The 18,327-nt window shown below is 37.2% G+C and overlaps 1 protein-coding gene across 3 annotated transcripts in view; it reads right to left on the bottom strand.

Moving 5' to 3' along the window:
• Positions 1–18,327, bottom strand: part of LOC117968140 (dedicator of cytokinesis protein 8-like) — a 61,153-nt gene that overhangs the window by 11,359 nt on the left and 31,467 nt on the right. For 2 of the 3 annotated variants that reach the window (XM_058993227.1, XM_058993243.1), the window contains 23 exons: positions 17,500–17,659; positions 16,698–16,831; positions 15,847–15,940; positions 15,534–15,696; positions 12,648–12,765; positions 12,286–12,356; positions 11,503–11,647; positions 11,076–11,177; positions 10,493–10,588; positions 9,868–10,102; positions 9,274–9,438; positions 8,607–8,782; positions 8,260–8,355; positions 7,883–7,978; positions 7,626–7,775; positions 7,214–7,327; positions 4,783–4,938; positions 4,362–4,501; positions 3,361–3,527; positions 3,133–3,275; positions 2,579–2,761; positions 1,764–1,902; positions 1,469–1,556 (listed from right to left, as the gene is read on the bottom strand). In XM_058993227.1, coding sequence (XP_058849210.1) covers positions 1,469–1,556; positions 1,764–1,902; positions 2,579–2,761; positions 3,133–3,275; positions 3,361–3,527; positions 4,362–4,501; positions 4,783–4,938; positions 7,214–7,327; positions 7,626–7,775; positions 7,883–7,978; positions 8,260–8,355; positions 8,607–8,782; positions 9,274–9,438; positions 9,868–10,102; positions 10,493–10,588; positions 11,076–11,177; positions 11,503–11,647; positions 12,286–12,356; positions 12,648–12,765; positions 15,534–15,696; positions 15,847–15,940; positions 16,698–16,831; positions 17,500–17,659 — 3,131 coding nt within the window. The remainder of the gene's footprint in view (positions 1–1,468; positions 1,557–1,763; positions 1,903–2,578; positions 2,762–3,132; positions 3,276–3,360; positions 3,528–4,361; positions 4,502–4,782; positions 4,939–7,213; positions 7,328–7,625; positions 7,776–7,882; positions 7,979–8,259; positions 8,356–8,606; positions 8,783–9,273; positions 9,439–9,867; positions 10,103–10,492; positions 10,589–11,075; positions 11,178–11,502; positions 11,648–12,285; positions 12,357–12,647; positions 12,766–15,533; positions 15,697–15,846; positions 15,941–16,697; positions 16,832–17,499; positions 17,660–18,327) is intronic. The other variant, XM_058993236.1, reaches the window with a different exon arrangement.

Raw genomic sequence — 18,327 nt, forward strand, 5'->3', positions numbered from 1 at the left:
AGTAACGCACATCAATCAGTTCTAAAAAAATAACTTGAAGTAGCATGAATGATTTAGAAGTAACATTATTGAGATGTTGTGGGATACAAAGATACTGCTTGTTGTCTTGCAGGTTTTATTTTCACTGACTTTCCAAAAACATTGCAGTCTGCCACCGCACTGCAACACACTGCAGCTGGAATGAATGGTTTACCCCTTTCCTCTTTGGTGTCCCGTGATACTAAAAGCAGCACATAGTTCCAGGGTGGAGTCCTATTCCCTTACAGTGCCCTTACAGTGTTGTGGCAGGAGAAAAAATGACTTCACCTCAGTCAAAGTGAAACAAAATATCAACATTAAGGGGTAGATGTACGAAAGTGTTGCGCCTGTCGCAATCGTTGTAAACCACATGCAAACCAGAAGGAAGCATGAAGTGTTCTAAACAAACCCAACGCTGTTAGCATCATTTTAACGAATGCTTTGCAGCCGTAGTTCTTATTTGCACTTTAGCCTTAATTCTGGGAGTTCCTGCAGAAATTCGCAAAAACAGGGTGGAGATAAGAGTGCAAATGAGGGATCAAAAATATTGTAATGAGATGTACTAAAGCTGCGGGCAATTGCAACACTTACAATTGCATCAATTTGTTAAGAACTTTTGAAAGCATGTTCTAAACCGTCTCAATTGTTGCTGGCATTTCCCAGTCTGCTTTTTCTCGTGTGTTGCCAGTTGTGCTCAATATATTTGAGACAAACACCCAAGTATCTAATTTTCACTAAAGTCAGGGTGTACTTACAAGCCTTCAAAACAAATTTCTGTGACATTTCTGGTTTTCCCAGCGTGTTGGGAGCAATAGACTGCACACATGTGCCACTAACCCCTCCAGCTCATTCTGAGCATCTGTATAGGACCATGATCTATTTTGTGTTAATTGTCTAGGCTACTAAGTAGACCAAGTTAAAAATAATAAAATAATAACAAATCCTAAAATCATTTAGTTTCAATTTAAAATAATCTTTACAATGCAGCAGCATGATTTATTTTGTGTTACCAGTATGCTAAAGTACAAAAAAGTGCGCTAGGTATTCATTTGATTTTACTACTGTACTGTATACTGTATAGGCCTACTGTACAGATTTATATTTTTACATAATGTAATGTGTAGCGTACCAAAAACATATTAGTGTTATTTCAGCACAATGATTTATATTTAAAATACATCGAGAATTGTAAATGTATGTGTGTGCGATTTTATTGTATTTTTTTAAAACCCGACACCTCCTTATGTCGGACATGCGAATTGTCGTAACGAAAATGCAAATTGTGGTATGTTTGCGCTGCGACTGGCCTACCTTAGTACATCTACCTCTAAATCATTATATTAAGCTAACGATATGAATGAACATTTTGTTCAAAGCTTTGTTCCACGTAGTAGTTTATACAGCATACAGCCCTTGGTTATTATCACACATTTAAAGGTTTTTTACATACTTGTCCTGCCTGTCATTAGTTTGCCTCCATTGTGTCAAATCTTTTCTCCATCTCAAGTTTTCATTTAGTCCTTGAATCCTTTCATTCCCTGTTTAAAATAACCGTACATCAGTGTGAATTACCAAGATAACGTGTTGCCAAAATACAAAATCTTCTACTAAAGAACATTGTAATACTTTTTTTCTCTGCAAATACAAAAAACATAACAAAGACTTTCTATTTTTTTCATGTTATAGTACAAAAACTGCCAGCTTTAATGTTTTTTTAGCATTTTCGGTTTCCATTCCTACTGTACCTGCTGTACCTCTGCTGCGTTTCATCATCTCTCCTCTCGCTCCCATTCCTCCCAGTAAGGCCTCCTCTAGTCTGGCTTTTGCTTGCTGGGACTTCTGAAGAGCCTGGGTACTTACTTTGTCGGAGTTCGCCTGCTTCCCCTGGAGAGAACAAAGAGAAACACACGGACATGATGATTAAGACTAATAATGTCTTGAATACTGTATCTCCTTTTGAAATCCTTTATTTTGTGATCGAAATTACATTAAAAAAAAAATTACATTAAAAACTGATTTTGTATTTGCAATTATTTGTAAATTGGATAAATGTAATCCAGCAGTGACATTTTCTGAAAAACCAGATCCAGATAAAAATCCAGATTAAAAGATTATCCAGATAAAAAGTTTTGAAAAACCAGCCCCTTAAAATAGGGACTTATAGTTCCCCTTAAAAAAAAAAAACACACACACACACACAAGAAATATGTTTCTGAAGCCTGGATACATTAGTGTGGAATCATTAGCATGTTTAAATGTAAACCTAGGAAGACACCCTAAAAGTAATCATTTTGCTAATGCATGAGTTAAAATCATTGGCTATAACTCAAGGGACATTTTCTCGAGGCAGTTAAATTCAGTTTTGAAAAATGACTAATTCAAATCTTTTTAAGAACCTTTGAATAAACAGATCTTTTTTGGATTTAGTTTTGTAAAATGAATCGGAATGCATTTTGTGTAAAATGTTTTACGAATAGGCCCCTATAAATTTATCCTGTGCTAAACTGTATAGTAGGGATTAGACCCAATATACATCAATCTGATACAACATGCTCCTGACCTTGTACTCAAAACACGAGACACATATGTACAGCAGTTCCAAAAGACGGTTTAGCTGGGAAGAGGGTAGGTCCATTGCCCATTTTTGAATCAGAATTTGATCAGCATTCTTCATTATCCACAAGAAACAGATAAGTAGGTTCCGGCTGGTTTCAGCTGTTAACGCCCCACTTGACTTTCCAGACTGAAAATAAAAACAAAACACAAAAACAAAGTTGCCTTATGAAGAGCTTAAGTAGTCTTTAAAACACTCATCCTCTGATTTTCAGATTTGCAAGTTGTTTACTGTAGATGCTACCTATCCAGTCAAACTGCCCAACAGACTTTGAGTAGCTGGGAATGTTGTCTACATTTGAAATACACCCAGGTAGTGGTCTTAAAATCCTATAGTTTTAATAGACTATATTTGTCTAGTGATGTGCATTCCACACAGCTTTGTAAGATATTAATATACAAAATTAGCTCAATTAAACCAACAGAAATATTCATGTGCATTTAAGCATTTTCATGTGCATTTATAGGTCATCTGCATACAGTATAGTATGTTGTACATACCGCAGATGTCATTGATGTTAGAGTGTTTCTTGTCAGCGGATTAAATGGATTCCCTGCAATTGCCATAGCAACCGTTTGACTGATTGGTGTTACAGGTTCCGGCTCCTCCTCTGGCTTCCCCTTGCCACCTCGAGTCTCTGCAACTAGAAGACAAAGAAGGCATTAGGATTTCAAGTGGTTACTTCACTACTTGCATGTAAATAATTACAACCAAACTTTTTTTTATACCTGTGAAATCCAAATGACTCAAGGAATCCATAATAATGCCGACCAGAGGAAGGTAGAGTGCAGCTATTTTAGACCTCACTTCTGGGCGACTGCATCGCTGGTCCAAGTCGTGTGAACACAGCAAGCTGTGAGTGGCATTAATAGCCTTCTTCTGAACCTTGCTGATTCTGTGACAACAAACAAGAAAGATCTTTGTGCAAAAAAAGGGCATGGTCTTCATAATAAAACTGATGGAATTCATCCACATGCATGTATAGGTAGTTAGCAAATGGGTAGTAGCCAATGGCTATCTGTTTTATTCAAGAGTTTTATAAATGAAACATACACAATCTTGCAAGCCCCTCAACCACTGTCATTGATAATACTTTCATAACCTACAATGGAGGTTATAAAGCCTGTTGGGTATAAGGTTTTCATTTCTGAAATGCACTAGTGTAGTTGAGCCAGAACATGCCGGAACATCTTTTTTCTATAGGCAGAACCTGACTTAAGAATTAACTTAATAATCTTTACCAATTTGTTATGAACATGTTTATATGGTGCCCGACCAGTCTAATTTCGGTGCCCGGGCACCAATGAAGCAATCTATTTCCCGTTGGGAAATCAAATTAGTCTTTCCATTGAATAGACACTAGGAACAAAAAAAAACAGAATCTGATTCCCCAGTGTTGATGTTACACTCTCTGATAACCAGTCAAATTGCTGGAAAAATGCGTGGCAGCACTGATCAAGGGGGTGTAGCCTAAAAAGTCGCATGCGAGACGCATACTTTACCTATTAAATGTTACCTCAAGTTCAATGTATAAATAAAGCGTGAATTAGTATAACTTGTTTGAGAAAAATCAATATTTTAATTGGCGTTCCGGTACTTTAAGATTTAGGACTACACTACTGCTGAAATGTAATCTAAATGCAATTCCAAGTAGTATGTATTGTCTTGTAATTCAACGGCGTGCTGAATTCTACATATTTCTGTGGTCAATAAAAAAGCCTGCACGCACCCCTCAGTCTCCAGGTCGAGGGCTGCACTGAGCTCCGTGAAGAGGAGCCCTGTCAGGAAGTGCTGCTGTCTGTACTCTTGAGACAGATCAAACATACTTGCAATCTTCTGGTCCTGAATGCTGGAGCAAGAGCTTGAGTTCTGTCAAATAAAGACATAATGTTATCATGCTAAACTGACTGATACTAAAACACAGAACTACAATGACAAGACTGTATACAGTTTTCTATGATATACAGATGTAAACTTTTATAATTGATTCATATACAAAATGAAAACAAAACATTCAAAAGAAGTTAAATGTTTTATGAAATGCTGCCAGTTAAGAATTCCACTCTGCCTATTTTGTTCTGGTAAAACAGCCTGTGCATTTATTAGAATAGTAAACCATTAACAAGTGTTGTACCAACAGTGCATGTTACCTGGGAAGACAGTGATGGGCATGGTGATGCTGGGGCAGAGGTGGGATTCACAAAGAACAGGTTGAGATTAAGATAATGTTCATGGCTGCACAGGATCCTCAGGAACTCCAGCCTCATTGAAATGAGAGTGGGCATGGAATTCAGCTTGACACACATCTGGAACAGTATAAAACCAAATTCTGAGAAGCAAACACGGGTAATGAAGACACACATCTACAACAGTATAAAACCAAATTCTGAGAAGCAAACAACAGTGGTTAACCAAACTCAAAAGAAATATTATTGTCTAAAGAAAAAAATGAAGATGTCTTAAAAATATTTGACTTTTAAAGCACTAAATTAATGAACAGGCTTGCAAAATAGCCAATAAATCAATCAAAACCTTTATTTATCCAGATGAGCCAATTGAGAACAAATTCTCTTTTACACTGACAACCTGGCAAGAGACACACAACCACAGCAAACAACAACAACACAATACATTAGGATATCCTGGGAACAGCCAGTTTAATAAAATTACTGGCTCTTAAGTTGTACAATGAAGAAGAAAGGCGTTTTCCCAATTAAGGTTTGGTCAATTAACATATACCCGTGTTTCAGTCAACTTGTATATAAAGAGGGCCAGATTGTTAAGGTCGCGATGGTGAGTTCTGTAGGGGGCACCAGTGACAAATCTTACAGCAGAATGGTATAAAACATCTAGTTTTGTTTAATAAGCCTTTAGAGGCCTATTAAACCATAATCTAAAATAGGGATGTCGCAGAGCAGGGCACTGCCCTGGGAAATATTGGCAGGGATGGGGTTAAATTCTCCTCCCTGCCCAGGTTTGTTGTGTCAGGTGGGACTAATTACCAATCAATTAGCACCCAGCCACCTGACATAAAAGGAGGCCTCAGCTCCTCAGTAGAGAGAGGTAGCTGAGGAAGCAAGGGTGATTTTTCTTTGTGTGCTGGTTTTTTTTGTTAATTTTGCAATCCAGTGAAGGCAAAGCTCAGCCTGGAAGCCTTATTTCTGTAAGTTTTTACTTCGTGTTTATTGTTTGTGTTTAACCCTTTGCGGTCCTATGTCGGATCTGGTCTGACATTGCAATTATTCCTATCCGGTCCAATGTCAGACCCTGTCCGACATCATCAAAAAAACGCAAAAAACGGGTTTCTAGCTGTTTTTTCGCCGGAAAAAGCCAAGAAAACCATTCAATGGCTGATTGGGAGTGACAGGAGCCGAGACAAGCCTAAAAAAAAAAAAAAAAAAGGGGGGCGTATCTCATGAATAGTCATACTTGCCCCTGACATCAGATAGGGGGGGCCATAAGCAAACAAGCTGCCTGTTACTGAATCAGCGCACAGAGAATAACACGGACATTTGCAGAGCTTTTTTGAGATGTTATAGTAATAAAATAGTAATTTGGATCGCATTATTGAGGAGTTTGGTGATAAAACGAGTGATCAGGAGATGATTGATCGGTATTATTATTATTATTTATTTCTTAGCAGACGCCCTTATCCAGGGCGACTTAGATATCACATTATTTTTTACATACAATTACCCATTTATACAGTTGGGTTTTTTTTTACTGGAGCAATCTAGGTAAAGTACCTTGCTCAAGGGTACAGCAGCAGTGTCCCCTACCAGGGATTGAACCCACGACCCTCTGGTCAAGAGTCCAGAGCCCTAACCACTACTCCACACTGCTGCCCACTGGTATGTACTATTATTATTATTATTATTATTATTTATTTATTTCTTAGCATATGTGAAAGCGATAGCGAACGAAAGGGTGGGGCGGGGCTGGAGATGCCTAGTGAGTGCTTTGTTGATATGCAGGGCCTTTTAAACCCGTTTGACTGTGAAAAAAAAATACTTTTAAACAGCGCGTCTAAAATTAACTGCGCGTGTGAAAATAAATTGGACCTGACGCGCACTTAATAAATTGACTGCAAAGGGTTAAGGCCAGCACCCAACCCGGACTTCACTGCACCCGTGTTCACTAATAAATTGTATTACACCACTTGCACTTCAGCACTCACTCTGGACTTGTGATCGTGTTTGTGTTCTGTGTGTGTTTATACTGTGTTTATTATTTATAGTAGATAAGTGGTGCCCTGGTTCTGGGGCATTTGGACACACAGTGGCCATCTGCCCCACCCAAACAGAGGTGCTAATTGATTGGTAATTAGTCCCACCTGACACAATAAACCTGGGCAGGGAGGATAATTTAACCCCATCCCTGCCAATATTTCCAAGGGCAGAGCCCTGCTCTGCCACAATGGAGTAAAGACATTTGAACTAAGACATATTTGGTGGAATGTATAAAAGAAGATTTGTTACAATAAAGTCTAGATTTTATTTTATTTAAGCTATCAATAAGCATTTTAAAACATTAATGCACTATCCAGCCAAATGCCTAAGTATTCCTAGACCCTGTAGTTACCTGATTGCAGTAGTTCCGTACAAGTTGAAAGACAAAGCCACGGTCCATGAGAGACAGGAGATCATACAAGAAAAACGCCAGGCTAATGTTGATCTTTTCTGCTTGTTCAATTTCCTTTAAGAAACAACAGAATGCAAAGGTGTTAATACAAGTCTGATAATTAATCATTTGTGAGCACTGATGAGATTAAAATCCAAATTAGCATAGATACAGTATTCTGCTAAACTTAACCAATCAATACTAAGGTAAAGTCGCTAAAGTTCACGCTATACGATGCACTAAATAATATGGGTAATGCTTAATAGGATATTTTACACTTATTTTAGTTTTTACAAAGCAGTGCCCTATTTATCTTGAAAAGAAACAAGGATTATGATGTATCACAGTATATCTTCTATATTCTTCAGTTTACCTTTTGCTGCTTTACTAAAATTGTTCCAATCTCGGCAGTCACTACATTCACAATAGTGGCGATGTCATCCTTAAATCGATCTGAAAAACGACTTCTGCGAGGGGTGCCCTGTTTCTCCATTTGGCAAACATACTGGGCCATGCTTTTAACCTGCAACATTAACAGGTCAATGATCACTAGATCAATGCAAACATAAAACACAATTAACCAAAGTTATCATTAAATGTACAGTATGACTTAAAAACAGAGGACCTTACCAGAAGCTCAAAAAAGAACCAGGCGTATTTATAGGCATTTTCTCTACATACACCAGTACTGACCACCATCTGAAGAGCCAGCTCCTCGTGGAATTGCTATCAGGAATCAAAACATCAGAAAGCAATGTTCAAGAGGAATAAACACACATAAACAACCGGCATTATGATGTAATGGCATGACATATCCTTTCAATACATTAAAATATAACAAACATAAATCTTGTTGATGAATAGCACCAAAATCAGCAAAACTGTAAACCAAAATGGACCAAACAAGTGTAAAACCGAAACTGGACCAACTACAAACAGACAAATACAATTATTGTATCTTTTTACTTCATGCATGAATAACAGTTTGATAACACCACCTTGTTTACCTTTTTGTGTGTAGCTCTTGAACTACCAGCAGTATTCTGGAAGTAGTTAGAAACTTCTACATAGGAAGACATTCGATTTCCAGGGATATTCATACCCTGAAGAAGAACAAAATATATATAAATACATTACAATATGCATTTTGATTTTGTATCAAGAATGTGTGCTAATGAATGTCCCAGTAGTTTCATCATTACCATGAGATGATATGTTCTATAAATATATAACATGTGTGTGACATACATATCAACAGAACTTTAAGTGACTACACTACATCCCCATCTCTTTGGATAATCAAACAATTTTCTGAGTAGTTTTGTTATTAAATACAGCAATAAAACTGCGCCACCTTGGGTGTCATGATGTTTTGGACCTCCTGGTCAGCTGCAGCCTGGGGGGCAGGGATGTCAGGGTTGCTGCTGCTTAGAACCCGTGACTGAAGGAGCTTAGAACCAACAGTGGAAGCACTGGCACGCCCCATTGTGTAATAGCGAGCCTCGGGGACAACCGAAGACATCGCTGAGCCTGCAGGAAGAAACCAGGCCTTAATGATAAAGCAGGCCCTGTAGAACCCTAAAGAAGTGGTGACCTTGGACAGACTAGGATGCATCTACTGTCACTGAAATTCCATTCCATATTCTATCATAAAGAATCCTACCTGTCTATATGTGCTGTAAGTTTATCAATCAGTCATTTAGCAGATAATTTTATCCGAAGCTGATGGGTGTTTAGAATATCTTGAATATGAAAGCTGAACTCTTAATTACAGTCGCAGATGTTGACATCTACCGTCTAAGACCAGTAGTAATGCAGCACTCGACACAGAGGGCAATGAAGTGTGGATATTTAGAGCTACATCTCAGAAAACATGGATCAGAAAATAATACACAAATTCAAGTGTTAAGTTTTAGGAAGAGAACTTCTGTATTCTAATGAGTGGAGTTGTTAAGGATACATATTATTTATTAACTGGGTACTCATTTATTTATTTATTTTTCATTTGCTCAGTAATTTACCTGTATTCAAGAGCTCTCTGTGTGTGTCTGGCAGTCGGAACACAAAGTAGACATATGATGCCAGCAAGCAGTTTCTTCCATGTTGGTCCTTTGCAAGTTCTTGACTGTTGTGGAGACTGTTCACAACTGATACCACAGACTCAAAAGCAATCTGGGCAAAATTGGCTGTAGAATAGAAACCACATTATTGATTGTTTATTTGCAACTTTAAAAAAGTACTGTCAAACCTATATTTAACAAACGTTTAAGAGACTGCCTAAAAGTGATATGGTATTAAAATATATAGCTAATGAAATCCCTAAATCTTACCTGCTGTGCAGATGGGATGTAAACCACAGTCAATTACTAAGGACTAGTTTGTCCATCACATGTATATCTTACTTATGTCCTCATTGGATAGCTTTTCCTTTTCCTAGGCAATTACTTTTCCAACTTTATGATTGACATGCTTTTCAGCCAGTGATATGCTTGGACCTCGACGACTGATGAGGTAAGATGACCTAGACATGGTACACCGCATTTAACTATTATAAGGGCTGAGTGGGAACCTGGGGTTCATTTTCATGGATGTCATGCCCATACACTGATTCATACCTGCCTGTCCTGCAATGACCATGGGCTGCACAATGAGGTGAAACAGTTTATCCAGCACTTGGTACAAGAAGAGGACCAGCGGCTCCAGACGAGACGAGGACAGAGAGATGATGCTCATTTTAAGCTCGTGCTCCAGTTTGCTCTCTAGGATCTTGTCATCTAGAACGCGGATAGGGAATGTTACCCGGCCCTCAAGAGCATGGCACAGAGTGAAGAACCGCTCCAAGTGGTTATCCTGCACAGAAGCGGGAGAGCTTGGTTGGAATTGAATATATCTTAAAATAACTACAGAAATCTTTGTCAAATTAGGCCTGCTGTAAAAAGATATTCCCAAGACACTCAAGGTTTACTGGGTGTAGTTAGGTAATTACTGTTTTTTTAAATTGCTTACTCTGTAGTAAATGTATGACAAGGGCAATTTGCCCACAGTGGAAAAGAGTGCTTTCTATCATTCAAACACTTTGTTCTGATTTATTTAGTGAATGAATGTATGAAAATCAAAAGGGCAACAATTCATCTTAATCCGGAACTCTTGCCACGTATCTGTAATAAATAGGAAGAAAAAAAGGGGGAAAAGGAAAACAGTATTCAGGCATAGATTGTGGGTATTTGAGATGGAGCTTACCTGTGTGTGCACAGAAGAGACAGCTTGCACTTCGAGATTGAAGACTCCCTTATGACCTTCTACCCATTTTATTGGAGGTGTCTGGGCAGGGAATTTCTAAGGTACACAGAAGTGTGGATGTCAAAGAGTTTAATGAATGAAGGTTTTATTTAAGTAGGTAATTATACTATAGGCAAATCACCTTAAAAGCCTAACTAATATATTAGTTTCTTGTTTAGAGTCACATTATCATTTTCTTGTTTCATTTATTACATATTGGGGACTTTTTAAGACGTTTAAAGCTCACCTATAGAATGATGTCTAACCTCTGATACACCAGTGTAAAACCACTGACCTGCCCCCCTGCAACACTCTGCCCCTAGTGGATGTAAAGTATGTCTTATTGATGTATTTCTTACATCCACTAAGGGGCAGAAATACATTCTTCAACCCCTTCTACTGCTGTCACCAAACAACCAGCTGTATCAAAATCCTCTACTTTGGTGCTGTCTATACCTAATAAGCTTCAGTTTCTGAGGTTTCTCCTCACCTAAGACTACCAATTACCTGCACATGAATGAATGCATCTGATGCTTGAACATACCTCTGGAGAATGTAATGAGTAATTGTTGGGCAGTCTGTCCAAAGCTACAGGAAGACAATGTTGTCCAGTCTGCAACCGCTCATTGACTAGAATTGGAAACCACTGAAAACCAAGAACATACATATTAAAATCTATGGATACATTGATTAACATTTTATGAATAAATCACATGAATGCCAAATGTCTCATCTTTGGTCAAGGAGACAAACTGGTTTATTTGTATTCACACACACACGCACACACAAGAGAGAACCGTAAAGTGTTCAAATGGTCAATGCAATGCTATTTAAATATTTCACCCAATATTATTAAAAATAGGCAGCATTAAACACCATGTTCCCTTCATAACATACAGTTTGTTCAACTCAAAATGTCCTACTGACAGCTACAGTATAAGACAACACACACAATCTTCAGTGCAACTTACTGAGTATCCAATGAGGGTTTCCACACTGGCTGTCTGGTTCTGTTTCGGCTGGCAGCTGATGTGATAGAAGGTGAAGAGAAGGTGATGTTTCTCTGTGAGTTTGGCGGGGAGTTTAATTTTCACTTCTTCATAAAAATCTGGAGACCTACAGAAGAAAAATACACTGAAAATGTCTGCTTCCACAACCCTTTGCCTTATTACACATTAAACCAACTGCAATATGAAGGTCAGCCCCAAAGTATTCGCATATATATATATATATATATATATATATATATATATATATAGATATAGATATAGATAAAGATATATATATAGAGATATATATAGATATAGATATAGATATAGATAAAGATATATATATATAGAGATATATATATAGATATAGGTATATTATATATATATATATTACTGTTATCTTCAAATAAAAATAAAACCGCTCGTGCAGTCAATGCTAAATGCAAATGAGCTTTCAGTAATAGTTGTTAGCGTAGGTAATTTTAAAACACTTAAATTGCCAAGATGAAATAGGCCTATATTCATGTCTAGGAAAGATAACTCACCTTAAAAAAGTGCAGACAGCTCTAGTAGTATAGGACAGTTAACCAGTAAGCTAATATAATATTCTTATCTAATTCCATGTTTGTTTATTTTTCCCTATGAGATACTAAAACTATTCAATTAGTAATTCTAGTCTTTATGTGAAGTTACTGAATTCTAAACTATTCCATATAGTGGGTTTCTATATGCAGTTATTAAAGATATGTGCTCTGGAATACCTACTTGTTGTGATAAGTAATGGTAGTATATACTTCATGTACAAACTCTGGACCACTGGATTTCCCGAAAATAACCTAAAGTGATAAAAAAAAAAAAAAAAAAATACAGCAATTGATACCCGTGTAGACTAAGTATTTATAATAGAAAAGTCAAAAGTCAAAGAGAAACATTTTACTGCAGGAAATCCTCAGAAGTCATGCCTGTTTTGAATTCACAGACTTGGAAGAATGAATTCATATCTTGGATATTAATGGCAATAGACTTGATGTGGGTTTTGTCATTGACATGATCATATTATGAATGTTTTCAATAGACCCTTTAGATGTAATCTGTACACTAGGCAGTTTTTTTACTGTGTTATTTACCGGCATTGCGTGGCTTGCATCCTCTCCAGACATAAGCTGGATTTTGATGGTGATGTTCCTTGCTGAAGCCAGACGATTAGCAAAACTTAGCCTTTGTGGGTAGACATATAGTAGATTTCTTAAAAAAAATAAATAAAAAGAAAATAGATATTCAGTATGTTGCTGGTTTGCAGAACAAAGGCTCTCTCAAACCTCAATCCCATGATGAGATTAAAATGTCAATTGATCTGCTTCTTATTTTTATGTTCCTGGAAGACAGTTCTTAATAAAAGGCCTCAAGCTTGTTGGCTGTTTTAACCAGAAGCTCAGAGGCGAGTCATTGTGAATTACTCTTAAAATAACTTGTTTTTGGTCTTGGCTAAATTACAGGTCCCAGTATTTGTATATTTCTTCTAAATAAATCATGTTTTAGCTGTGCTGTGTAAAATTTCACAAGGTTCAACAACTGTGGGAAATAAGAAATACCAGTTAATTGATTATGAACCCAGTGAACTGGTATATTTTAAAAGAATACAACTACTACTGTGTGATTTATATAACCTTTGCACTTAACTATATATCTTAACCAGGTTGTTTACTGCACAAGGCTGTAAAAGCTATGACAAATGTCACAACCAGAATGACTTTATAGACAGTAGATAGTAGTTTAAGAAGTAGTGTAAATCTCTGCATTAATCTGCTGGCCTTAAGTCCATATCCTCAACAATGGATAGAGTAGCAGTAGTGACTAGTGACTTTTTCCCTTACTTGCCTATCCTAAAACAATTAAACAAATAACATGGATTACCACAGTTAGAAAACTAAAACACAAATGTGTATGTGGGGGGTGGGTGGGGTCCGGGTATAAGTGGGTAGTTCTATTATTTGCAAATAAAGAGTAACCTAGTCACCAGATAAACATATATTACTGTCACCATGTGATGTCAGGATGCATTATAATCAGACCCACTGATGCAGTTTGATACATCACAAAGCTGCTGATGTCATAAAGAGACTACAGTGAAACCAAGTAGAACATTCTAAAACCATTTACAGCTTTGTTAGCAGTGAACACAGGTCAATAAAATATTATGTAAACTGAACTACATGTTTTTTTCTGGATATTAATGGAAACAACAAATCTGAGAAATGCACCAGATCTGAAGAACGCACCAAACTTAAAAGGAAACAGACAATTTTAAGTAAACAGCAAATTAAATTAATGAAATGAAGACAACACACTTGAAGAAAACTACATTCAGTAAGTAAACACACAAAGAAAGAGCTGTACTTGAAATAAATGCTAAAGTTTAGTAAAACAAAATACTTTTTTAAAAAACAGAGACATCGGCTTGGTTTACATACACTTAAAAATTGACTCTACAGTCATGACTGTGTGACATTGTCATGCAAATACATCGTGAAACAGCAAAAGGAAGTCCTTTTGGCAGCACGCCTTTAAGGGCAGGGTCAATCGCTTTCTCACGATAAAAATAACTGTAAAAACCCATGTAAACCGGAGCAGGAAACGTGCTTGTGGGTCATGAGATTTAATATCACGTAATCTCTGACTTAATATCACGTAATCTCCAGCAGAAAGGCCATACAAAACATAGACACCCCCCAATACACACACAGACACACACACAAACACACACACACGCACACACACACACTGTATATTTATGGACTACTTCAACACTGAGACCACCGACGGCAGTCATTATCACGGTATATTTTAAACCTCATCAATATTAAAATGAAAGCAAACTATTGGATAGAACTCAAAAGTTTTATTCAAGCACATAATATCAACCATCTGCACAGCCGAAACCCCGTATTTAAATGAACAATTAAACATAAAAGGGTTTATTTTCTAACTTGCCACATATAAAGTACTACTTCAAAAAATGAAAAACTATAATAAAATAAACATTTCAAAATAAACTAGGGTGTAAATCGGTATATGCACATAAAAAACTGTAAAAACAAAAGTAGTTTTTAATCTAAAACGAAAGTAACATGATTTCTCTTGCGTGTGTGTCACTCGCAGCACAGAATCCAGGTTGAGCTGCTGCAGCCTGCAGCTTTGCAGTTTTCTGATCAAAATGTTTCTGCGGAAGCGGTGTGGCTAGCTTCAAGATGAAATCTCTCCTATCTTGTACAAAAACATGTATTGTAAAAGGTGGTGCTAGTATTAATGAAATGTAACTTTTATATGTTCCACAAACACACACACACAAATATAAATACTCATGGCAATGCATGATGCTCTCCTCATGATATTCAGAGTCGTTCTTGTCCTACTTAGTAAGCAGACACGGGCATTTAAATATCCCCTCCCCTAAATGACTATGAATTGAGTAATCTGCATTGGTACGGACGATTCTTTTTCCAAAATCAGAACTGCATGGCAACGCATTTCCTGAAAAGTACGGCAAACAGGTTGTGAGGAAAACTGTCATGACTTGTGCATGTAAACACCACCATTAACAAAAAAATAAAAACTAACAAGTACATTCCATACAGTGAAATGTGTATGTTGTTCTGGATTCAGGGGGGATAAGAGAATATGGAAAATGGCAAGATAAAAGGAGAGTGGAAAGGGTGCACAAATGGGAAAAGATACAAACTAGAAGAAGCCAAACTCGATGAGTTCACCAAACTCCACGAATCCACGAATCCACCAAGATTAGGGATATCAATGAAAGATCCAAGCTTGAGGAAATCGATGAAAGCACCAAACACAATGAAAGCACCAGATTCGATGAAAGCACCAAGCACGATGAAAGCACTAAGCTTGACGAAAGCAGCAAGATAATGTGGCTTCTCATTAAACTTTTTACAAGGTTTTTTTTCAATATATTAGATGAAGGATAACAGGAAGGCTAAATACTAATCTCCTACCTGTATATGGTGTGTGGAACATAAACCTCTTGTGATGGGAACTCTAGAACTTCACGGACTGGCCGGACATTCTTCTCAGTTACTGGCCTCACTGGTATCAGGTCAGAGGTGAGACAACCGTGTACAGTGTCTGGGGCTGGTATGATATCCAGCTTGATAGTACCTGAAGCACATATAAAGGTTAATTAGATGTTTGGGACATTATTTCTTTACCTGTATGCCTGCTTGGAAAGATAATTTGAGTTTGGCCTACAGTATTGCATCATATTGTCATATGCAGAGTAAATAAGCATGTGCTTGTTAGCCCACTTACCTGTTATTGGTTTAATTCTTCTCTGCAATGTTGAAGTTCTTTTAAGGTCAGCTAAATACTTAAATAAATCTTCATCACTTAGCCTGTCTCCCTCCTGTAAATGACACAACAGAAAACGTTTTTGTTAACTTGCCAATATACTGTATAGGCACACTGAATTTTAAACGTATACACTTCATTTTAACAATATTGTGTCCAAAATATTTACACCTATACAGGGGAATAACTTTTTGTAAAATGCAAGTCTATGCCATGTTTCATCAAGTTCAAACATGAGGGAGGTGGGGACGTTGCACAGGCATCAAAACAAAATGCTTCTCTCTGAGCTTCACTGTACAGTGCAGCTTTAATAATCTTTCCCACCGCACTTCCTCACTCCAGCCTTGAGGCGTCTTTTGAGAAGCAATTTTTGCTGCAATAGTAAGCATGGCAAATAATGACAGAAGCAGAAACAACAATAAAGTATGATACAAAACACACACAGTATGTCTTTATGGACAATTAAATAGTTTCTTGCTAAATTTGGTCTTATTGTTTTTTTTTTGTATTCTTTAAAACAACGCCTTTGCCCTTGCACTTGAAGGATCAAAGTGTTGGGTCTCTATCATCCAAAAAGTGGCTGTATTTATGGCTGTATTATGGCACTCATATTAGGTTAATGGAACATTTTGCCCATGAGGTTTCTTAAAACCTGTCTGTATCTCAGATGTTTTTGACACATGAAAGTGTCATAGCGACAGTACTTGATTAAATACATTTAAGTACTGCAGATTTTCCAGGTTATTCATGACAAACCAGCCTGATTAAAAAAAACAAAAACAAAAAAACAACATGTATAAAAAATGTTGTACCTGTTTACAGAAAGTGCTTATGGTAATAGTTGCAGGTTTGAAGCCTGACAAGTTATACTGGTCTTCTAGAGAGTTGAACTTTTCTGAATTCCTTCTGCTTGGTCCAAGAGTCCTTCTATCTCCAGCAGCTTTACCTAGAAAAGTACATATGAATCATGTGCATGTCTAGTCCAACTGCTTATTTAAATATTTCAGAGGGAAGGCTGGAGCCAGAATATGACTCAGGGACGGTGCCAAGAAAACTTGACTATGATAATAGAAGGTCGAAGATATGAAATATGTCTCTTAGGGCTAACCAGTTCTATTGCAACACTATATTTACATTTACTCAAGCAAGTCTTAATGTTGTCAACCATCCAAGCTCTTTATTTCATTCATGGAATTCAAAAATGTGTCCTGAATCCAGGCTTCACAGCTGGAGCTCTCCAGTTACAGTGGCCAGTGTGTCAGTATTATAGAACCTGAAATTCAAATTAAAGACAAATTGCCAAAAATAAACTGTAGGACCGGCACCTGACCAGCAGGAGACTTGCCATGGCCAATGTAGCGCTACCTGTGGGTTCCCTGGGCAAGATCAGCTAATAAGCATGACAAGGATTCAAACCAGCAAGCTCCTGGTCACATGACTCACCCTGCACTTCCACACGGGACTCCCTTTACTGCAGGAGTGACTGAGGAACCATACACATTTCTTATTGCCAATACAATACCAGTGAAAATTCAGCAGTTACAACTAAGTGATCAGCTAAAACTTGCTTACCAACTGGTCAGGTTTTACTCCTGCATAAGGTGACAATCTTACCATTGGTGCTGTCTGATTCGACAATGTCTCTGTCAAGGGTAGCTGTGCTGATCACATTCATTATGTTAACAGTGGCCCAGGCAAATGGCATCCTGTATTTCCCAAGTCTCTGGCAGAACGATTCAGCTTGAGCTCTTAACTTTTCAAGTTTGTCTTTGTTCTGAAAATGACAACATTTGGTGAATTGTATTTAATTGCCACTGCCAACAGAGTATAATGGATGGCAGGTATATCAAACTAATTATCTGGTTAAACAGTACAGTAAGTTACACAGGACATTTACAGTAATGTTTTATTGATCTCTTCTGGATGTTGATTACTTTAGTAAACTGTGACATTTTTCACTGTTTGTTTTTTTTATTTTCATTTTCTTCAAGTCTGGGGTCTTGTTGTGTTCAAACCTGCAGTTTTCAAATATGGAATGTACTTGTTAGTTTTTATTTTTTTGTTAATGGTGGTGTTTACATGCACAAGTCATGAACATGAACTACACAGAAAAGCCCAAAGTTATTATGGTCTTGTGTTTATATAGTTAAATTTACATAATCGTATTCACAGTTATAACACAGATAATGAAGAGAAGCACAGCTTAGGTGTTTGACTAATATGAGCTGTGTGAATTTAACAGGAATGTGTGGTGTTCTTCCTAACCACTAGAGAGAGGCTGTTCCTTTCAAAATGACCAAGGAGAAGACATGAATGAATGGAGGTATTGATTATGAAATTGTAATAAATCTAAATAACAAGCTCTCACTTTGATACGTCCAACATGACTATGTGTGAGGTCTTAAGATGACCCCAACACTAATCAATGATGATAGTGTAACC

The sequence above is a fragment of the Acipenser ruthenus genome, chromosome 2 (assembly GCF_902713425.1).
Source record: "Acipenser ruthenus chromosome 2, fAciRut3.2 maternal haplotype, whole genome shotgun sequence".
NCBI classification, from domain to species: domain Eukaryota; kingdom Metazoa; phylum Chordata; class Actinopteri; order Acipenseriformes; family Acipenseridae; genus Acipenser; species Acipenser ruthenus.